Here is a 24,775-nt window from a genome sequence, read left to right as displayed (position 1 = left end):
GCAATATCACAGCAAGGGATGCTTCATATTATACTGATGTGGGAACTGAACCCAGAGATTTGGCACGAGTGAATACCTTTAGCACTAGGCTACCCAACCACCCCTTATGAACATGGGACTTGACCCTCACAGAAGGATGTGTCACATTCTACTCAACATGTTCAAGGCGAAGGAATGTCAAGCAAAATGACAGAACACATATTGACTTAAGAAACAGCATGAAATATATATTCTCAGCGAGACTTAATTGCCAAAAGAAAATCCCCTGATAAACCTAAGTGCTTAGTCTTATAATTATTAAATGTTTAGTGCTTTGATTCAGCAACAAAATGTAAATCAGATCTTTTTAAAGTCTTTCAGTGATTTATATTGAGGTCATTTTTCATTCCCAATTACATCAAATGGCTGTGAAATGTCAAAATTTGATGCAGTGGGACAATTATTTTAGATTTGTTCTTTGATGTGTGCTTACAAAAAAAGGAAGTAATTTTATCATTTATCTACTGATGAAAAGTGATTCTGCATAAACATGATAAGTTCCCTTCCTTTGAGTGGTAAATGCCGCAAAACATAACCCATGCTTACTTGTTTCTAAGCAGAAAGTACTGATTACCTGAAGTGATTATTAACTATTGAGGTGTAATGAGAGATTGCGTTCACCTGATATCTGTGGGAAGGGAGGCCCAGGTGTTCCCCATCACTGTGCATCAGTGTCAATATCTGCACCATGAATGCACTCATGAGCGCACAAAGCAACAAGACTGTTATAACAGAGGACTTCTTCATTCGAGGTAATACTTTTCTACAGATCGGCCAACCCTAAAAATGAAATCTGTAAAATCCCGCAAACAGGATTTGTTTTATTCCTTTTAATGCAAACCTATAGACATATCAAATATCACTAATTCTACCAAGTTTTACACAGGTAACATGAAAAATTAACAATTCAATAGTACCGTATTAGCAGTAGTGAGTGCCCTGTGCAGTTAGAAAGTCGACGAGGGGTGCAAAAAAACCATACACAAGTTAAATTTGTTGTCATAGATTGAGCGGAAGAGAAAAGATAAACATCCATAAAACTAATTCATTTTCAATGATGGCTACAAGGTCTGTGAAATCTTATATTACACAAAGCACTTCTCTCCTCTAAAATTAAAATAAATAATTTTCCTGGGGCTGATCAGTGCTAGCTAGAGCTGGCTACAGCTGGCTAGGCATGCTCGTGTATATATATCTAGATTGGATTTGTTTCATCAAATAAATATATTCCACGGTCATGGTGCAGGACTTTAATAACTGTAAAAAGATCTGCAACATGAATAATAAAATACAGACTGTCATTTAAATTTTCAAGACCAGATTGGTCTAATGGGAACATTGGGAACATTTTTAGCATAGCCCTGGCAAAACGTATTTAGATACATGTATTAAACAATCTGGTCATTCACACACTGAAGCTGAATTAAGTTATATCTTTATTCAACCATATGAAAAATCAGAAGGAATGGGTGCTTAGTCAGAAAGAAATGCGAACATTAGTGACTTGTAGTGTAACCATAGAGTTGTTGATAATTTTTGTCATTTAACAATATATAATGTGACTAACCACGGGTCCGGGTAGTCCTGTGGGTACCCGGGTCCTACTCAGTACCCACCTGACCCGGGTACCCGTCCCACCCCTACTGTGTATATGTTAACCTTTACATAAGGCCACACATTTTTAATTTTATGTTTCAAGGATTTTATTCCAGCTTTTCCACACAAGGTTGGTCAATAAAAATATAAATAAATAGCAATGTTATCCATTTATGTATTTACGTAAGTCATTCTGAAGTGGAGTTAAAACTTCAGCTGGCTTCTTGAATCAATGATAGTGATGTAGACATGGAATTTATATATAACATTTAATATCGTGTGAGAGGGTCTATATTACTAGCAGGAGATATAATAAAAATAAATATCTATCTGTTTAATTTATTTCTTTTCCAGCTGCTTTTCAGTAGGGGCAATGGGCCAGTGAAACAAAAAATATGTGTGGCCTAAGCTATTGAGTACAACTGTTACCAAGGCTTGATAACAATGATAACAACCTATCCTACGATGGAGATGATAGGGCTAGCTTACTGCAGCAGCACACAACACCATCAGCAGGATGTTACTGTAATGCAGTACTTCAGTGTAACACTAGATACTAAATTGTTCTCGGCTGATTGCCATGCCAGAGTAACATATGCCCTATTAACAGATCATGGTCATTGGGGATTTATGTGTGTCATACAGACAGAGATTTATCCACTGAACTCACACCAGGACAAAATTTGTTATTGGTTTACAGATGAATGTGTGGAAAAACAGGGTGTCTCTTGAAGCAGTGACCTAGAAAATATTCTGTCTCTATCAAAAATCCCCTGCCTAGAATATTACTGGTAGTCCAGGATAAGTTGAACCAACTCACAAAACTGGTTTGAGACAAGTGGGTGGTGTACAGAATTTGGGCAAACATATTTGGTTTGTTAGAGTTGGAGAGGGTGTACGCATGTTGTGCACGTGCAGGTCATGACGACGAAATTGACTACTTTCCCATGGACACACGAGTTGCTCATAAGCCTATTATGTTCGGTGTGACAAGTAGATATCAGAATTCTCTAAAAGACGTTTTATAAAATTTAACTACAAACAAATAAACATGTCAAAGCGAGGTAAGCGTGGCTAAATCACACATTCTCAGGCTCAAGAATTGGCCTATAATGTCATGAATTACATGGAGAAAGAATGTACAAATATATCTCAAGCATGGTCAAGAGCTGGCATTGCCAGTAGTCTGTCTGTCATGATACTTCTCAATTGTTATCCATGCAAATTTGCTGTCACTGTTTTCACAGTCATCGGGTACCTAACATCAGCACATACTATTCTGTGCTATTGAACTTGCCACTAGAACTCGTTGTTAGCCGAGACAGGACATGCACATATCCATCATTATGCTTGTCGAAGACCACCCGCTACCCCTTTCATCACAAGGGTATGCTCCAGCAGGCAATTCTCAGGTCACTAAGCTCAACTTATCCTGACTTACCAGTAAATGGATGGCAGGGAATTATCTAGACCAGCTCAGAGGCCGATGTTTGGCCACAAATCTGCAGCAAATGTCATTAAAATTCCCACATTAGAAGTAAAAAATGTCCGTATTCATGTTAATATAAAGTGGAATCTGTCCAGTTCATACTTGGTTGGGACCATTTAAAAAATCTGGTTTGCAGCAGGATTACACCGAGTTCATGTGAGTCCATTCAAGACACAAGATATATTAATAGCATACACCATGCTAATTCTATTCATTATCCAATTCTGATAAGTTTCATTCACAGGTGAGTAAATTCTAATTAATTAACTGGACAACAAAGTGTTAAGATCAGTAGGATGACATGCAGGATTAGCAATGTTGTTATGTTGTTTTAGCTGAATATGACTCAGCTTACTTCAAAGTGAGTGAACATCCAGTCCTATTTGGTCCGGTCCGGTCCGGTCTGATTAAGACAGCTTCATTTCAATAGTATCATAAAATTGGATGTTTGGATCGTAATTTTAGTCCAAAATCGGAAGTGTAAAAAGTCTGAATTAGAGAGTTGTAGGTCAGTTAGTGTAATGATAATTTAGTAATGAACTGAGGGGACCGGAGAAAAGGTCAGGTTTTCACCAAAGTCCAAATTTGACGGTCCAATTTGGACAGATTCCACTGTATATATAACCAATATAACTTTTTTGGCTTTGTAGAGGTATCCTGCTTTCACTGATAACAGGACCAAGAAAGAGGAAGTGGTTTTAATGCTTAGAAATATATTATTGCATTGGATGCGATATCAAAATACATTGGTAAAATGCCTCTGAATTTTAAAATAAATAAGAAGTATAAAAAAAATCCCAGGTTTGAACAAAATAACGATTTATTTTGCCTGATAGGGGCTCTGACTCTAGAATCCTGGATAAATCCCTGCACGTCCCTACTACATCATGTTCCATTCAAATAATGCTTGCATCAAGTGACACTCCCTAAAGAGTTTATAGCAAAAAACATTTCAAACTTCAATATCAATATCAAACCTTCCCATAGGCTCTACATGTCTGCTATCTTCTTACAAAGTTCTTTGACTTAAGATTCTGTTCCAGATGAAAGGGAAATTAGGGAAGGGGAGGTCTTCACATTCCCCATTTTGATATGTAGAACTTCTGTAAAGCATGACCTAAATCAGATGTCCATGGCGTTACAAGTAGCTTGAAATAATTGTTTATTTACAAAGCCATGAAAATACAAATGGCTGTTTTGTTTAGATTTACTTTAGGTTCGGATGGTAGTAGCAATATTTGTTCTTTGTCACCATGTAGCCAATCTCACGTTGAATTGAAGAAGAAGATTAGAAAGGATAAGTAGAACCTGCTTATTAGATGAGATGGAGCTTTATCTAAAAACAGAAGAGTTTTCCTTCTCTGTCTACGCATCTGCCTGTTCCAGTCGTTCAGCCAAAGCCTTGAAAATACAAATGGCTGTTTTGTTTAGATTTACTTTAGGTTCAGATGGTAATTCCAATATTTGTTCTTTGTCACCATACAGCCCATCGCACGTTGAATTGGAGAAGATGATTAGAAAGGATTAGTAGAACCTGCTTATTAGGAAGTGTAGACTGCATCAAAACAGCTATTTTGTACAAAGATCTATAAGCACATGATAAGGGAAAAATAAATAGAAACTAGCTTCACACATACAGAGTGAGTGAGTTTGGTTTTACGTCGCTTTTAGCAATATTCCAGCAATATCATGGCAGGGGCACCCCAGAAATGGGCTTCACACGTTGTACCCATGTCGGGAATCGAACCCGGGTCTTCGGCGTGACGAGCAAACGCTACCCGTTCTATCATTATGACTTGCATTTTAATTGTTTTAATGCAGCATTTGTACAGAATCCTCTATTTTATAATTCAATTATTAAGATAAGTTTGAATTTCTAATGAATTATATTAAACTTCAAAATCTTTTACTAAGATTTGACCTCAACACTTTTTAAAAAGTTTAACATGTTTAAGAGGTGGCAAACTATTGTCATAACATATTTCTTATTAAACCTGTTTTAAGTTACAATTTAATGCATCCCATACATGTACACATTTTAGTGTCTCATATTCATAAGCAGATTATTTCTTGGACACTTTATGTAATCATAAGTATATACTACTACTACTACTACTACTACTACTACTACTACTACTACTACTACTACTACAAAATCAATTTTATTTTCAAACCAATATATTTTTTAAATGAGAAGGATATTCAACTTTGAATGTTTCTTGTAATTGATAGTGTGATTCCATTACAAGCTGTGTTAGAACATGTTAGAACAAAATGTAGAAGTGATAAATGGTCGTCATAGTTACCAGTAGTAAACATTAGAATGAACAATTTAAGTGAGATGAAGATATGAATTATATGAACTAATTTAGGACACATTCATAAATTCATAATTGGAAGGGTTGGGATAAAAATAATAGAAATATAACACATTTATGTTTTTTATTTTGTCATGACAATGCATGGATTGGTGGGGGGTTTGCTGTACACTATGGTATAAGTGTCTATTTTCTTTGCAGAATATTTCCCATCGAACCCATCCCATTTGTCAGCACAATACTCGTGCTCTGGGGTTTCACGAAAAGGGTAAGGTCTGACATGCTTTCTTTCCGCATTAAGCTGACACGCCATAATATAACTGGAAAACTGTCACGCCATGATAAAAATCGTATAAAACCCAACTCACTCACTCACTCCTACCACAAATATGATGAAGACAGGAATGAGAAGTCCAGATAATGTAGTGTCACTCTATACCTCATGTCAATTCTCAGTTGATCATCTGGTATCATTTTTGTTTCCGGGTGAAGGCAGACATTAAAATTACTCGGTTGGATGATTTATTGCTTAATGTGAGCTATGACCTTCTGAATAAACAATACTTATCTCCCACATACAGGATAGACTAAGGGGATTGGTGAATGACAACTTCATAAATACCTTTCCCCAAGATACTGCTTCACCTGCATTCTTGTGAAAGCCACACTCGAGCAATATTCCACCATGATGACAGCAAATTGAGTCTGGACCAGACAATCCAGTGATTGATATTATGATCAACGACAAAGTCATCTTTGTCAGCAGGTCACCAATATTTATCAAGACACATCATTTTATTTTCAAGGAAGAATGTAATTTCAAGGCCTTATCAAGACACATTCATTTTCAAGATAGAATGTAAAGTCAAGGCCTTATCAAGACACATTCATTTTCAAGGAAGAATGTAAATTCAAGGCCTTATCAAGACACATTCATTTTCAAGGAAGAATGTAAATTCAAGGCTTTATCAAGACACATTCATTTTCAAGGAAGAATGTAAAGTCAAGGCCTTATCAAGACACATTCATTTTCAAGGAAGAATGTAAAGTCAAGGCCTTATCAAGACACATTCATTTTCAAGGAAGAATGTAAAGTCAAGGCCTTATCAAGACACATTCATTTTCAAGGTATAATATTTCCAGGCTGTACGAGCCCATCTACATCCTGTAAAAACCTGCAACAATGACCAATAACAATTGCTACATTGTCATTCTGTGATCTTGCTGGAACGTTTGGCTCTAGTTCTGTCCAGAAATATTTCATGACATTGTCAACTTTTATAGGACATTTTTGTGCATCATAAGTAATTTTGAAATGTCTGTTTTGTTTTGTTAATTTGTTGTTTAACGACGCACTCAGCAGTATTTCAGCTATATGACCATGGTCTATAAATAATTGAGTCTGGAACAGACAATCCAGTGATTGATATCATGAGCATCAATCCACTAAATTAAGAATTGAGATACAATGACATGCATCAACCAAGTCAGCGAACTTTAACTCCTGATCCCGTTAGTTGCCTCTTACGACAAGCATGGGTTGCTGAAGACCTATTCTCTACACAGATCTTCATGGTTTCATTTTGAAAAGATTTGTTCAGGGCATTTCAGAGACTAAGCAGTCAATGTCTCAAAACAGGAACTGATCTGGAACCGTGCACTGATATCATGTTGATATTAACTTTGAGCAGCTTGAGTCACGGATAATAGTTACAGCATTTCAAAAGAAGTCTTTTTTCTACATGTTATCACAGTATGAACTAGTTTGGAAAAACATAAATTTGTTGAGAAATGTTTATTATTGTAAAGCACTAGTGCTGACGTGCTAATTGTGTATTGCTACAATAGTACATTTGCAGTTCTTTGATTACTGATTTTCTCCTGCTTCACCTATCACCGACATTGCCTCTTAGGAGACCGGCACTAGAATTGGTCTTTCATTCTGAGAGTAGTCACACAGGAGTTGTCTCCCTTTGTTACAAACTACATGCCTCAAAATCTTCACTTGATAACATTCTCTCTTTACAAAATCTATAGCATCTTGAAAAAGAAGTTCCAAACCAGTTTTACATGTTTGTGCTTCCTTTCTCAAATAACATTTTGATATTCATGCTGCTGAAACATATAGGGCTCAAAAGACAATTTTTTCAATAAAGACATACATACGTCTGTTTTGTTTTTATTTTTTGTTCCTTAAAATCAAATCTTCTAATCAAAATAATTGAAACAAACCAGTGACTGATATAACAAGCACTGTGCCATATTGTTGTGGTACAATGACAAGCATTCAATCATCTCAGCGAGCCTCACCACCCAATCCTGGAGATTTAATTTTATAATTGTTCCCAAACAGCCTAATGCTGGTCCTACGAGATAACTTAATGGATCAGGTGACTTGGCTGAAAGCATGTCAATGTACATGATGTACCAGCATCTTAGATTATTGCTCATAATATTAATCACTAGTGTGTCTGGTCCAGAGTAAATTATTAACAGTTTCGGTTCTGAACTAACGCTGATCGTGGCGATGACAATAACATATAAAAAAATCCAAAATGACTCGTACAAATCATAATAAACTATCGTAGACAATCATAGATTACATGTCTGACCACACCAGCTGGACCACACAGAACTAAGTACAAATGATATACCAATATCAGGTGAAAATGAAATTACCCTGTCCTCTTCTTGGACCAGGACCGCCATTTAATCCAGTCGATGTGAAATGCTTTGACAGCATTAACCCAATTTGGTGAATACTAGAACGGAACAGTAGCACCTAGCTACACCTGCCAGACTTATCAATAAACCTTGACCTGCAATATTTGAAAAGTCATTCATTTCTCACAACATTATCTGCCGTGTGCGTAGTCTATACTACGAAATTCTCCGATGTGACGTATGTATATATTTATTTATCTATGATATCCATGTATTCCCACGAGCATGAGTGGATTAGCACCCTTGTCATATGCCAACCTACGTCATCAGTATATCTACAAATGTCACAAACGCTGAAATATACAAGATGAAAAAAATCTTGGGTACACCCTTACTGTGTTATGTCAACAGAAAATGTCTTCGTGGGACCATTAGCCTTAGAAAAGGAAATGAGAGTCTTAGGGAGTTGGTGGTGAGTCACCTCCATGAAAATCAAAAAGGGATATGCAAGAAATGTTTTAGGAGTTGAAATAAGGGACAAATGGAATAGTTGACAAAGTCAGTGTGTGGTTGAATGAGTAGGGACTGTGGTGGAATGTTTTGTTTGTTTGTTTGTTGCTTAATGCCGCACTCAGCAATATTATAGCTATATGACGGCGGTCTGTAAATAATCGAGTCTGGATCAGACAGTCCAGTGATTGATGTCGATCTACACAATTGGGATACGATGACATGCTTCAACCAAGCCAGCGAGCCCTTTACCCGATCCCGTTAGTTGCCTCTTACGACAAGCATAGTCGCCTTTTACGGCAAGCATGGGTTGCTGAAGACCTATGCTACCCCAGATCTTTACAGGCCTGTGGTGGAATGAACAGGGTTCATAAGCAGCATTATTACATTTACCAAGACAGCCTGAAAGGTCTTCAAGTCTGAACCAGCCAAACCAGTGGTCGATAATGTCAACAACAATTCCACAAAGTCTGTCTGTCTGTCTGTCTGTGTGTGTGTCTGTTGTCTAATGACGCACTCAGCAATATTCTAGCTATATGACTACGGACTGTGAAAAATCATCAACCATGTCACCACACCTGACCCCATTAGTCGCCTCTAGACAACCAGTGTGATTGGGATGTACTGCAATCAACTTCCAACACCATGGTGACAGGAGCTTGCAGGGGTAGAAATGTATTTTCCATTAACTTACATGACTGAGAATTAACGCTACCCAATCCCAACGTCTCTATTACAGAATGATAAAGAAGTTGTTATCCAAAAATTGTGTCTACTTTATATGACAGTGTGTACATACAAGTACACTGATGATGATACCTGTGAAGATCCGGGATAGAATTGGTCTTCAGAACCCATGCTTGTCGTAAGAGGCAACTAACAGGATCGGGTGGTCAGGCTCACTGATTTGGTAAATGCATGTCATCGTATCACGATCGATGTTCATGATGTCAATCACTGGATTGTATGGTCCATACTCCATTATTCACAGACCGCTGTCATATAGCAGGAATATTGCTGAGTGTCGCGTTAATCAACATTGATGATTATATCAACCAGAAGCAGCTTCAATAACTGTGTGAGACTGCGTATTATCTGACATAGGGTAGCTGCAGCATGAGACCCACTTATTTAGTCAGTCATTCAGCCATTTGCCCTCTCCTACTAACATCAGATAAAAATCAATATCTAAATCACTGAATATTGTATGACTTTGAAAAAAGGTAATTATTTTGCTACCAAATGGAACCTCACATAATGTAAGGACACAGTTACACTATTAACTGTGACATAACAACACTGTGGCAATCACCTTGTGTAATAACTGTCATATATGTATGCGGAAGTAGGACAGAAGCTGCACTGTGTGACATTGTATAACATTTTGTCTGACACAGGGGACACACTTGATATTCCACATCATCATTCAAACAGGCGGACACACTTGATATTCCACATCATCATTCAAAGTGTGTGTATCTTATAACACTGCTCTGTCATGTCTATTGTGGTCCCCTAGTTATCAGCACATCCTGTCACATCTGGACTTGTATGCGTCAGTGGGTTTTTCTCTTAAAATGAGGAAGTATAACACAAATCGATGTGATGAATCATGATTGGAACATTATAATGTTTTAATAAGAATCAAAAGACCATTGCAGCTATATATACCTATAAGTTTGTTTGCTTATTTGTTATATATATACCGCATATTGTATAAGACATAGGCAGATCCAGGGAATCCGGACCCCAACTCTTTTGAATACCAAATGTAGTATGTTGTACTGGCAGTAAAATTATCAGAAAGAGGATTTTGATATTTTGAACCCCTCCCTTTTAAAAATGCCAGATCCGCCCATGCAAGATAGTATGATGAACTCAGTTCAATAGTTCCTGCAATTTTCCCTGACTTGTTTTTTTCAACCTGATGTCATATCCACCATTTCATGTATTTTACCAAGTTCAAACATTGCTTGGGAAGTTATTAAGAAGGCAGGTCATATCATTATTCAACAAATTCATGAACCAGTCTCTCTTAACAAGGTGAATCTATGTATCTTTGCTGTATAAATGACTTCACCAAATGTTTCCTCAAACATCAGTCATGATGGAACCTGTTTGTCGTAACTCTCATTCTCTAGGACGGTCAGCATAGCGCTAAGATCGCTTTCTGGAGCCCAGCTCTGGACATGGAGTAGATCATAACTTACAGAATGACTCATCTGGTAAAGTTCTGTATGAAAATGATTATTGTAATGTTGTATTACAAGACTCGTGCCAATTATCCCACATCATCCGTATCACTACATCCATCTGTGATAATGTCCTTGCTTATACTTCTATGTTATGAAATGCAAAGCATTCTAGAAAATGTGACGTTGATATATTTTCACTTTAATTACTGCATATTCATGATAAGGTCTTTCAATCTACTCATGCAGATAATCGCCATTCTCTGCTAAAAAGATGTAACTTCAAATGGACACATATTTATCAATTGCATTTGACTAATCAAATAGATTGTCTTATCAAGCATGCCTTTCAGTTAACAATTAACATCAATTACAGCTGTACATTTCTAACAATGTTTCTTTCATCAATTTTCACAAAATCAAGGATATCCCGGCAGACTGAAGTTAGCAGCAGGTTCATTATTCATTTTTCAAATAACAAAAAACAAGCCAGCATCGGGTTCGTTATTCAAAGTCTGTATATTGAACTGCAGTAATTATTATATCATTATGTTATACTATATATTTATATACCACAGGTATCAAGGTACTAGTATCTGCTCAAATGCAGTTTTATTTTATTCTCAAATTCCTGGGGAGTATACAACCCAAGCTTCCTAGGGGCGCTAGAAGGTTTTTACATCCACCTCACATATGGTCAAAACCTGTTTCGTTAATCAGTACTTTTGAATAATGAAAAACAAGCCAGCACCAGGTTTGCTAATCAGTATTTGTCCAGCAATTTTATCAAATATAAAATAGTCAATCTCTCAACAACTGGTTAGTTATTCAGTACTTTTGAATAATGAAACACTTACCAGCAGCAGGTTTGTTATTGATAGGCTGTTTTAATAAACAAGCTCAATTTGTCATTCTTCTCTCATTAAAATATAAAAAGCATATGAGAGCAGAGTGTCCAACATATATGTAGTTATTCAGTAGTGAGGAATAACCAAAACCCAGCCTGCAGTAGGTTTGTTATTCAGACTCGGCATAACAAGTATAAGATACCATATTTCCTTTATTACATGCCGAGTGTCAAATAAATGCCAGTTTCTAACTAACGCCAAGTCTTACGCTCTGTCCAAAAATAGAGACCAGATACATCATTAGATGGATACACTGGATATTCTCTTGCATTGACAATGTACATTAAAACTGACCGTTTCCTGCAAATGTAACCTTTGTATGAGCGTAGAGTTTCGGATTCGGCAAGGTAGTAATTAAGAATTCAGCTTTAAACAGTATAGATGTCGGGTCAACAGCTTGCGAGGAAGTAATAGATGCACAGGCCTCTAATAGAGGAAATTCGGTAGCTATCTTCCGATAACTGCTTAGTTATAAGCACAGCTGACCATGGTCGAGATTTCAAAGATCTGAAGCCAGCCGATGTTATCAGTTTTATCATGAGGCAGGAAACCTTTTGTTCATATGTATTTGAGGGACTTTACTCTGTAATAGTGTCAACTCGTCTCATTCTGGGGATATTTTATCAAAGAAAAATGTTTGATGCATATGTGAATGAAATCAAACTTCTTAAACATGTTAAAGGCACATTTAATCTAATATATACATACATACATACAAATGTGTGTGTGTGTGTGTGTGTGTGTGTGTGTGTGTGTGTGTGTGTGTGTGTGTGTGTGTGTGTGCATATAAACATTGTCACTTATATAACCAAGTATATGTACTTCTCGCATGGCGTTCATGCATAGTGAGTATATCTATATGTTATGTTCTATAATGACTATTTAGCAAAAAGAAATCAGAGCATGTTGTGTTTAATTGTCAGTTATCTTAATCTCCATTTAAAACAGATTTGTCTCGGTATTAGTCAGGTCCATTGTTTCAAGTGAGGGAAAGAGCCAAAGTGAGACAGCAGATAACTAATTTCTAGAGCATGTGTTGAAAAAGGTTCTTCAGTTCTGAATAACAAACTTTCTGCTGGTTGGGTTATAGTCACTAGTGTTCAAAAGTACAGAATAACTACACCATTGTATCAGGAAGATAAACTACTTTTTTATGTGATAGAAATGTTTGACATAAACTAAATAACGAACCTGGCGCTGGCTTGTTTTTTGTTATCTGAAAAACAAGTAACAAATAATGAACCTGCGGGAAACATAGTATCTTATATTTGTTATACCAAGTCTGAATAATTAACCAGCTGCTGGTTCGTGTTTCATTATTGAAAAGTACTGAATACCGAAACAGTTGTTGAGAGATAGACTATTTTATATTTTATAAAATTGCTAGACATAAACTGATTGACGAACCTGGTGCTGGCTTGTTTTATGTTATCCAAAAGTACTGATAACCAGCTGCTGGTTCATGTTTTATTATTGAAAAGTACTGAATACCGAAACAGTTGTTGAGAGATAGACTATTTTATATTTTATAAAATTGCTAGACATAAACTGATTGACGAACCTGGTGCTGGCTTGTTTTATGTTATCCAAAAGTACCGATAAACTGAACACCTTTTTGGCGATGGTATACCTGTCAGACGAACCTCATAATGTGTATTTGGCCACATTACTGTACTTGTTCAATATACAGACTTTGAATGACGAACCCGTTGCTGGCTTGTTTTTCGTTATTTAAAAAACGAATCCACTACAAACTTCAGCCTGCTGGATGTCCCAATAGTGATGCAGTCATTTGGACCGTGAGTCTTTCCAGGCAACACAAAAGACTTTCCTTGTCTAAACTTTTCATCATGAGTTTGCATTAAGGAAATAAATTAACTTCAAATCAACCATGGGAACATTTAAAAACAATTTACTTTCTCGTGTACTTCTGAATCATATAAATAAAAAAAATCCATAACAGTCATCAAAGAAACGAGGATAAATATAACTTAAAGTCCTCATAATAATATATATATTGCTTGCCATAAAAGGCGACTATGCTTGTCGTAAAAGGTGACTTACGGGATCGGGTGGTCAGGCTCGCTGACTTGGTTGATGCATATCATCGATCCCAATAGCGCGGATCGATGCTCATGACATCAATCACTGAATTGTCTGGTCCGGACTCGATTATTTACAGACCGCCATCATATAGCTGGAATATTGCTGAATGCGGCATTAAACAACCAACCAACCAACCAGCTTCACAACCCTCATAATTTCAAGAAAAGAGAAACAAATATGTTCTGGGTAATTAACAAATGATGAAGAGTAAATATTCACGACCTAAATCAGATACCAATCTACCAATGATAACCCTCTCCAACATTTACCACTGTTTTTACCTAGATAGCACTGGCCACACAGTGTTTGTATACAACCTGTTGATAAGAACCATGTGGACTTACTTCACCCATCTATCATCATGTACATGCGATACGGGGATATACACCATGTGTACTACTACTATTAAGAAGTTCTCGCCAGGGTATCAATTAAGTATAATCAATTCCGTGCGTACCTGTCGAAATGCACAATGCAGGTGGTACCAGCTCGAGAAGCGAAAAGTGCCTAAATAAACAGCATACCTTTTCTTGCTAAGAATGTGTCAAGATTATTATTGGTGTAGATAAGGTTTACTCCATGACAAGGGTTAAATCAGATTTGTGGCTTCACAATGGTATTGATAAACACAATGTCATGTCCTGAATTCAGTTCACAAATGTGGGACTTGTGAAGATCCGGGTTAGAATAGGATTTCAGGAACCCATCCTTGACTTAACAGGTGACTATGCTTGTCATAAGAGGCAACTAACGAGATCGGGTGGTCAGGCTCACTGACTTGGTTGATGCATGTTGTCATATTCCAATTGTTTAGATCGATGCCCATTATGTCAATCACTGGATCGTCTGGTCCAGACTCAGTTATTTACAGACTGCCGTAATATAACTGGAATATTGCTGAAGGCAGCGTTAAACAGCAAACAAACAAATAAATCTTTTACAAGATTATGTTACATGTCAATATTTAATCATACTTATAAAGAAAATATTCAGAATTTAAGATAACTGGTGAACTCAGGATATCATTTTGAAGATAATTTAACAAAAAGGTCAGTATTTTAATTTTCGAGATAATAGTTGAAAGATTTGACTAACAATTACTTATTTCAAGTAATCCAGGGATTTTTCTAGGATTCCCAAGTAGGCAACCAAGTGGCAGTAAAATTGGGAAAATAAATATTTTGTTCAAAACTGTATGTTTTGTAAAGTTTGTATCTTCTTATTTTCAGAGATATTTAACATTGTATTGTAAAATTAGGCCTGTTTGTCATCTTTGGTCCTGTTATCAGTGAAATACATGTCACCTTGATCAAGCCATCACATTTGTTATAAAAATAATTACATTAAACATGATTTTTTTTTCATATATTCATGGTGTACACGGTCCAAAAATATGTTGTTTGTTGTTCAACACTGCACTGAGTAATATTCCTGCTATATTATGGCTGCATGTAAAAAATTCAGTCTGGACCAGACAATCCAGTGATTGAAATTATGAGCATAAATGTTAACAATTGCGATATAATGACCTGCATCAAGGAAGTCAGTTAGAGGCCTAATATTGATACATACAGAATAGTTAATGGTCACATATTATGTTTATCTCATCGAAATCGAATGGCAGGAATAGAATTGATATTTTCACAAGTATTGTTGAAACAAAATACAGATTTGATTATCTCATTTCCAAACATTGAATAAATAAATGTATGACCAAGGGATGACAGTACAGCAACACTGTATCAGAGGACACCAAGAATGCTGGGAATCAAACCCAGTCTTGTGGAATGACTGGTGTGAGCAAACACCACTAGGCCACCCACTTGCATCCTATACTACATGTATACAATGAAATGTACTTGTTTGTTGTTTAATGCCGCACTCGGAAATATTCCAGCTATATGGCGGCGGTCTGTAAACATGGTAAATAATTGAGTCTGAACCAGGCAGTCCAGTGATTGACATCATGAGCATCAATCTTCACAATTGGGATACGATGACATGTACAACCATGTCAGCGAGCCCGACCACCTGATCCCATTATTCGCGTCTTACGACAAGCAGTCCCTGTTAGGGCAAGCATGGGTTGCTGAAGACCTATTCTAACCTGGATTCTTACGGTTAAAATTACTTGTGGCAAAATCAAGTACTATGCCCACAGTTTCTATGATTTGTCATCTTGAAGTGTAGAGTCATTTGTCTTCATGTCACATATACTAGAATCTGGACGTGTAAAATCTGTCATTTTATGCCAGATATTGAGTCAATACTGACATGTTCACTCACTATATATACATTTTTCTCTCTCTTTTCAATCTCGCAACGAAACGTAACTAATGATATTGACACTGACTGCTAGATTTGTGAGCGTAGTTTATATATCCTGCCCTTATTGTATACGTGATAATTATAGCAGGGGTCTGATCCCATGTCAAACGCGTGTCTAAGCTGTGTGTATACTAAATCACCGATGGGGTCAAAGTGGGTATTGACTGGAGTGAAACGCAGACCACCTGGACGATAGCCATTTAATAATCAAAACATTACAGAAGACAACGGATCTGAGATTGATCATGACAGTTACAACTATGAGTTGCGGTTGTCAAAAACGAATATCCTAAATGGACAAGTTATATCAAAAGTATATTGGCAGACGTGAATATCAATAAATCTCGCGTTAATGATTACGTCAAACGTATCGAACTGACACACATCGTAATGGTGTTACATAATGGTCAGAGCGCAGGCAATACCACTGGCTGACAAAGAGCCCGCGAGACGGGTGTGCTACCACTTGCACATGTTACCTTTCTAGCATGTGCGAGCGAGTGTAAATCGTCGGTCACAAATGAATACAAAGATTCGTGGCAATACTCACCTCGAATCTCGGAACTGTAAAATAACTATTACTTGAACAAAATGAAACAGCATCACGGCGCACCAAGACATGAGGGGGGATGGTTTGGTCCAACGCTAGCACGGGTGGATAGTTTATCCGTTCCGGGTGGACTGCCATGATCCGGCCCCAAACCCTTTTCTACCCTCCTCAAACACACGCCAACAGCCGACAACCAGCGGGCCTGACCTACTTTCATCGTAGGGGTGAGAGGTCCCGAATTTGCCGACTTCTACGGCTCGAATAACACACGTCTGGCTGCGATCTGGACGTTTGACGTCACAACTGTGTGCTGTGCAAATTAGCTGTGTATTCGATAATCCATGATCGAGTGGGGTCCATCCACACTGGATAAAACGCGTGACTAACTCACTGACTGACGTACCTTTTCTAAGGGATGGAATGTGCGTGTTCGAAAGATACAAGATTTACCCGAGCGCTGAAGTTCGTCAGTTGATAGCTGGAGAAGATAATTGATTGATTTTTTTTCGCCGTTTTTTTCAAACGGTACAGAAAACTAGTGAAGTAGGTGACTAGCGTTATATCAAATCTGTAAACTGAACACAAATCATTTGTTGTATGATATATATCTATTGTTTTAATAGAAAACTTCGTTTATGAAACGGAATTGATTCTAATTTTAAAATAATTCACCCCAAATATTAGTACTGGTTAACAAGACGAAAGCACTGAATATGAAAATCATTATTTCGCTGTGTATACTGTATTGAGAATATTAATAATTAATTGTGTCCCGACTCGCGTACACACCATCGCTGTTCATGGTACAGTTGCATCTGTTTGCTAACTCCACCCATTCCTCTCCATCCTCTGTAAGTACTGTGACTTACAACCAGGTATGTATTGACATAACTGTACATTATCCAGTTTGGAAATGTATTCACAATGATAATTATGTTGCCATGGCAATTTATAATTATACGATGAAAATATTTTGTTTGACGTTGCCAGGGCAACTGAGTAATGATTTTCATCCCGCTCCGAACAGAAAGAGGCGATGTTCCGTGCATGTCCGATTCAAGTTGGGATCACAATGCCCATCTTTGTTTAGAACGTATATATTCGTAGAATGAAACGCCTGTAAGAATTGTAAAATAGAAGATAGGTAGATCATGATAACGGCAATTCCTTCACAACCTTCGTGATATCATTAATTACTCTGACGGAGCCAGTGCCGTTGTTTGACAATGTGGAAACGTTAAACAGCTGTTTATTACTCGTAAAGGACACGCTTCTATAAAATTATTCCCACACTACGAAGTATGCTTGAAACTGATAAAATTAATTTAAACTTTGAAATCAAACATGCATCAAAGCTATCTATTCTGCAAGTATCCTGCAACTCACATCCGTCAACATTAACGCGTTTCCTTGTTTAAGAGGTAGCTTCCCGGCAAGTTCTATTTTCATCAATTACACTAATTTGACCGATACCCCTACTTCACAATCGAGACCGTGGTCTAGTGGTAGAGCGTCCGCCCGGAGAGCGGAAATGGTTCGATCCCCGGCCGCGTCATACCAAAATACGTTAAAAGATGGTACTTGTTGTTACCCTGTATGGCGCGCAGCATTAAGGGGCTAAAACAAGCACTGGCCGGCCCGGAGTCAGTATACTGTGTCTGAGTGGGGTATTCATGTTAAACTGCGGCATGGTATCTCAGTGGGCTAGCACTATAAATCGGCATCAGTCCGGACCTGTACAAGCAGCCACACAAACAGACACACGTACATGCACGTCGCTATATTAGTGCAATGATCTTGGACGCGACGTTAAACCCAATTTCACCCCACCTAAAAATCGAGGCTCGAGTAGCACACTGGTGAAAGCGTCAGCTCGTCACGCCGAAAGTTCCGGTTCGATTCCCTCACGGGTATAAGTGTGTAAAGCCCATTCTTGGTGTTCCCGGAGTATTGCTGAAAAGGGCGTAAAAAAGCACTCACTCACTCACTCACTCACAATTATTTAACTTCCATGTGTGTATAAGATATGGACAAACAGAAAATGAAAGCGGTTAGAAATCTATGTAAGTCCTGTTAAGTTTGTCTACAAAGGTCTGCCATAGTATAAACGCGAACCATAGATTTGTTTGTTTGTTTGTTTGTTTCCTAACGCCGCACTCAGCAATATTCCATCTATATGACGGCGGTCTGTAAATAATCAAGTCTGGACCAGACAATCCAGTGATTGATATCATGAGCATCGATCTACGCAATTTGGATACGATAACATGCATCAACTAAGTCAGCGAGCCTGACCACCCGATCCCGTTAGTCGCCTCTTACGACAAGCAAAGTAGCTTTTTACGGCGAGCATGGGTTGCTGAAGACCTATTCTATCCCGGATCTTCACGGGTTGCGAACTATAGAAACATGTAGAGACGTATATACGTTAAGAAGAGATGTTTCCAATGTGTACCAATAATGACAAAACTGACAATCAGCCAAGGGTTACCACAGAGTGTATTCTTATCACGATATGCTGCACGTGATTTCCAAACTTTACTGCTAATCCTGCACAAGACCAACGGTGCATCTCGAGTCATGGATCTGTGACGTCACATGTGATGCACACGTGAGCATCAGTTCACACAACATATACCAGTATGTTCTTTGTGTATCGAACCAAACTAATAACTCTTGAATATGAGTATGTCTTCACATATTAACCAACGAGTATGGTATTTGCGTTACTTTTGGCGGTGAGTATATCATGACACCTATTTAATTTTTAACGCTGCACTCAGCAATATTCCAGGCATACGGCGTCTGTCTGTAAATAATCAAGTCTGGAGATAACCCAATGATTGATATTATGAGCAACAATTCATACCGTAGGGGTACGAAGACACGCTATCAACCAGGTCACCGAATCTGACCACCCAACCATTTGGTCGCGTCTCTTTACAATCAGATCTTATAGTTCTCGCTAACGCAAAAATTACCAAGAACAAAGAACAAAAACATTTTGGTTGCTAGGGGCCAGTTTAACCAGGGAATCCCACGGGGGCATGCTGTTTGGGTATGATGACATTTCATCAACCCAGCCTGACCACCCTTTCTGAGAAGTCGCCCTTCCTACCAGCACAGGTTGTAGGGACCTGATTTTCCCCGGAATTCCTACGTTTTTTAAAACAAAAACAACAAATCTATTTGATTGTTAATCATCATTATACACCCACGCTGTTGATGTGGCGATGATCACGTAAGCATCTAGCCCAGGAACAGGACAACAGATATTTATAAATAAACGCTGGCATTTGCCTAATGCGGACGTTCCTAAAAGCGTCGTGTACATATAGTGAGTTTATATCAAACTTATAGGAACTGTAAACAAATAGGATAACGCTTTCTTAGTAAAGTACAGATTCTCGAACTTTTGGGGGGTTGAGTCCCATCCGGGATTCGAACCACACTGTCAGAGTAAGGCATTTAATCGCCAGCGCACATAGTCACCGATCATTTGTTACATTTGACCACTTTGGCATTGTATGTTTAAAGGAACTGTTTGTTTCTCTGGACCAGCCAGGACTGAATGCTGCATCGATCTTTATGTCACACAATGTCAGCCGACATAGTTGTACACTGTTGTTTTGATATGCATGGCGAACGCGGTCCAGATATATATGTTGTTTGTTTGTTTGTTTGGTTGGTTTGTTTGTTGTTTGAAGCCTCTCTAAGCAATAGTCCATCTATACGAAGGCCGTCTGTGAACAATCAAATATGGACGAGAAAATCCAGTGATTGACGTCATAAGCATCGATCCGCGCGATTGGGGTACGATGGCGGGCAATCAGCCAAGTCACCGAGTCTGGCCAACCGATCCATTTGGTCGCCTTTCACGACATGTATGGGTTGCTGGGGACCTATATTCTTACCGAGAACCCCGCGAAGATCCGGGTTAGAAATAGCCTTCCGCTGCAGTAGCCCATGTTTGTAATAAGTTTCGACCCATCTTTTTAATCTACATGCAGTTAACTGCTGTTGCAAATATCTTTCGGAAAACACTGTAGTCGCCCCTGTAGCTATAAAGGTCCTATTTGGTCATATTTGGGGTCATTTTAATAAACTGTCACTATTATACCTTTATTCCAAGCACATGAAAACTAGCCAGTTTAATTGAATGATGTTGAAAATCTATGTATGTAAGGCATAAATATTTGACATGAACATTTGAACATCTCAGATAACATCATACTTAAACCTGGCGATTTACCGTTCATAAATGAGAATATAAACATTTAGTCTCTTGTACTCCTGCACATCATCAGGTGCTGTTTTATCAACGACATCTTAAACATTCAGTGTAGGAATGAAATTATCTTCGTTCAAAGCTGAAAAAAGCGGAAACAAACCATTTTTATTTTCGAACCAAATATCTGTGCTGTTATGTAAGGATTATTACAACTCGTGTATTTAACTTGCTTCCAAAATAATTTACTGTTATCCAGCGATCTCTGTAAGATATGTAGCTGCTTTCTTAAATGAAGTACATTTATGTCTAGTGACTGACAAATATGTGTTGCGAACATTACTAAAGAAGATGAACGTTTACAGCTTCTGTTCCTTCAGAGTGCTCGCCCTGCACTCAATGATGGCATTTCTTTTTCATACATTTCCCTGTAAGGCATCTCTTAGTAGACCTAGCATTCCAATTACATATGGAAGCAGTTGTAACAAAGCACATGGGAAGACTTCTACAGAAGCATCAATACTGCTGTTATCATATCAGTAGCACAGATGAGGCATTGTTTATTATGTGTATATTTATAATGCGCCAAAACACCCCAAAGCATGTTCAAAGCACTACATTATAACCCCGGTCAATGGATCAGTGTGGATAAGTGTGATTTGCATTCTCAGCTCCATAGGGAGTATAAAATGAAGCTACCTGTGAGGCATCCTACCGGGTACCCATTGCTGGATGAACAGAGGCATGTTTTCAAACAAAGTCCCTTGCCTAAGGAGACACCACACGTGGTCCATGTGCTTCAGTGTGGGGCAGGACCGAAGCCCTAGAAACTCTTAGGAGTCAAGCTGCCGAACACGGTCAGTCATCCAACTACTACCGCGACGAACTTTTACAGCCAATACCATCACCTATTATCACTACCAATACCATCACCTATTATCACTACCAATACCATCACTGCTACTATAACTACTACCAATACCATCACTGCTACTATAGCTACTACCAACACCATCACCGCTACTATAACTACTACCAACACCATCACTGCTACTATAACTACTACCAACGCCATCACCGCTACTATAACTACTACTTACACAATCACTGCTACTATAACTACTACCAATACCATCACCGCTACTATAACTACTACCAACACCATCACTGCTACTATAACTACTACCAACACCATCACCGCTACTATAACTACTACTTACACAATCACTGCCACTATCACTACCAATACCATCACCGGTACTATAACTACTACCAACACCATCACCGCTACTATAACTACTACTTACACAATCACTGCTACTATAACTACTACCAACGCCATCACCGCTACTATAACTACTACTTACACAATCACTGCTACTATAACTACTACCAATACAATCACCGCTACTATAACTACTACCAACACCATCACTGCTACTATAACTACTACCAACGCCATCACCGCTACTATAACTACTACTTACACAATCACTGCTACTATCACTACCAATACCATCACCTGTCTATAACTACTACTAATACAATCACTGCTTTTATAACTACTAATAATACCATCACCGGTACTATTACTACTAATAATACAATCACCGCTACTATTACTACTACTAATACCATCACCGCTACTATAACTACTACCATTACAATCACTGCTACCATAACTACTACCAACATCATTACTGCTACTATAACTACTACCAACACCATCACTGCTACTATAACTACTACTAATACAATCACCGCTACTATTACTACTACTAATACAATCACCGCTACTATTACTACTACTAATACCATCACTGCTACTATAACTACTACTAATACCATCACCGCTTCTATAACTACTACTAACACCATCACTGCTACTATAACTACTACTAATACCATTACCGCTACTATAACTACTACCAATACCATACTACACCACTCCAAACACAACTTCTATTACTATCATCATTGCTGCTACCGATATATCAACATTATCGACTCATTATTCCAACACTATCATCTCTTTATGCCAACAATATCGTGAGTAAGTGAGTGAGTATGGTTTTGCGCCGATTTTAGCATTATCCCAGCAATATCACGGCGGGGGACACCAGAAATGGGCTTCATACATTGTACCCATGTCGGGAATCGAACCCGGGTCTTCGGCGTGACGAACGAACGCTTTAACCACTAGGCTACCCGACCGCCCCCCAACAATATCGACTCTTTATACCAACAATAGCGACTCTTTATACCAACAATATCGACTCTTTATGCCAACAAGAGCGACTCTTTATACCAACAATATCGACTCTTTATACCAACAATATCGACTCTTTATGCCAACAAGAGCGACTCTTTATACCAACAATAGCGACTCTTTGTGCCAACAATATCGACTCTTTATACCTTTATACCAACAATAGCGACTCTTTATACCAACAATAGCGACTCTTTATACCAACAATAGCGACTCTTTATACCAACAATAGCGACTCTTTATACAAACAATATCGACTCTTTATTCCAACAATATCAACTCTTAATACCAACAATATCGACTCTTTATACCAACAATAGCGACTCTTTATACCAACAATATCAACTCTTTATACCAACAATAGCGACTCTTTATACCAACAATATCGACTCTTTATACCAACAATAGCGACTCTTTATACCAACAATATCGACTCTTTATACCAACAATATCGACTCTTTATGCCAACAAGAGCGACTCTTTATACCAACAATATCGACTCTTTATACCTTTATACCAACAATAGCGACTCTTTATACCAACAATAGCGACTCTTTATGCCAACAAGAGCAACTCTTTATACCAACAATATCGACTCTTTATACCAACAATAGCGACTCTTTATACCAACAATAGCGACTCTTTATACCAACAATAGCGACTCTTTATGCCAACAAGAGCGACTCTTTATACCAACAATATCAACTCTTTATACCAACAATAGCGACTCTTTATACCAACAATAGCGACTCTTTATACCAACAATATCAACTCTTTATGCCAACAATAGCGACTCTTTATACCAACAATATCGACTCTTTATACCAACAATATCGACTCTTTATGCCAACAATATCGACTCTTTATGCCAACAATATCGACTCTTTATACCAACAATATCGACTCTTTATACCAACAATAGCGACTCTTTATACCAACAATATCGACTCTTTATGCCAACAAGAGCGACTCTTTATACCAACAATATCGACTCTTTATACCAACAATATCGACTCTTTATGCCAACAATATCGACTCTTTATGCCAACAATATCGACTCTTTATACCAACAATATCGACTCTTTATGCCAACAATAGCGACTCTTTATACCAACAATATCGACTCTTTATACCAACAATATCGACTCTTTATACCAACAATATCGACTCTTTATGCCAACAATATCGACTCTTTATGCCAACAAGAGCGACTCTTTATACCAACAATAGCGACTCTTTATGCCAACAATAGCGACTCTTTATACCAACAATAGCGACTCTTTATACCAACAATAGCGACTCTTTATACCAACAATAGCGACTCTTTATGCCAACAAGAGCGACTCTTTATACCAACAATAGCGACTCTTTATACCAACAATAGCGACTCTTTATACCAACAATAGCGACTCTTTATAACATCTAATTTTTATACCAACAATATCGACTCTTTATAACAACAACCACGTGCATCTGCTCTCTTGTTATTGTACTAGTTGTTATAACTACGAGGGGTGGCTGAAAAGCTCTGAGCCTAACTGCGACGTACTGCGTTGATGGAGTTGGTTGCTGACTATG

General features: G+C 37.9%; 1 protein-coding gene across 1 annotated transcript in view; it reads right to left on the bottom strand.

Annotated features, from left to right (window-relative positions):
* LOC139480455 (high affinity 3',5'-cyclic-AMP phosphodiesterase 7A-like) overlaps window positions 1-17,065 on the bottom strand; it is a 99,607-nt gene extending 82,542 nt beyond the window's left edge. Inside the window, exon 1 of the mRNA XM_071263532.1 lies at window positions 16,701-17,065. Coding sequence (XP_071119633.1) covers window positions 16,701-16,838 — 138 coding nt within the window. The 5' untranslated portion in view covers window positions 16,839-17,065. The remainder of the gene's footprint in view (window positions 1-16,700) is intronic.
* Window positions 17,066-24,775: the final 7,710 nt, after the last annotated feature.

This window comes from Haliotis cracherodii, unplaced genomic scaffold (genome assembly GCF_022045235.1).
Source record: "Haliotis cracherodii isolate W230 unplaced genomic scaffold, xgHalCrac1.p SCAF_4, whole genome shotgun sequence".
Lineage (NCBI taxonomy): Eukaryota > Metazoa > Mollusca > Gastropoda > Lepetellida > Haliotidae > Haliotis > Haliotis cracherodii.
This window is presented reverse-complemented; position numbering and strand designations above follow the sequence as displayed.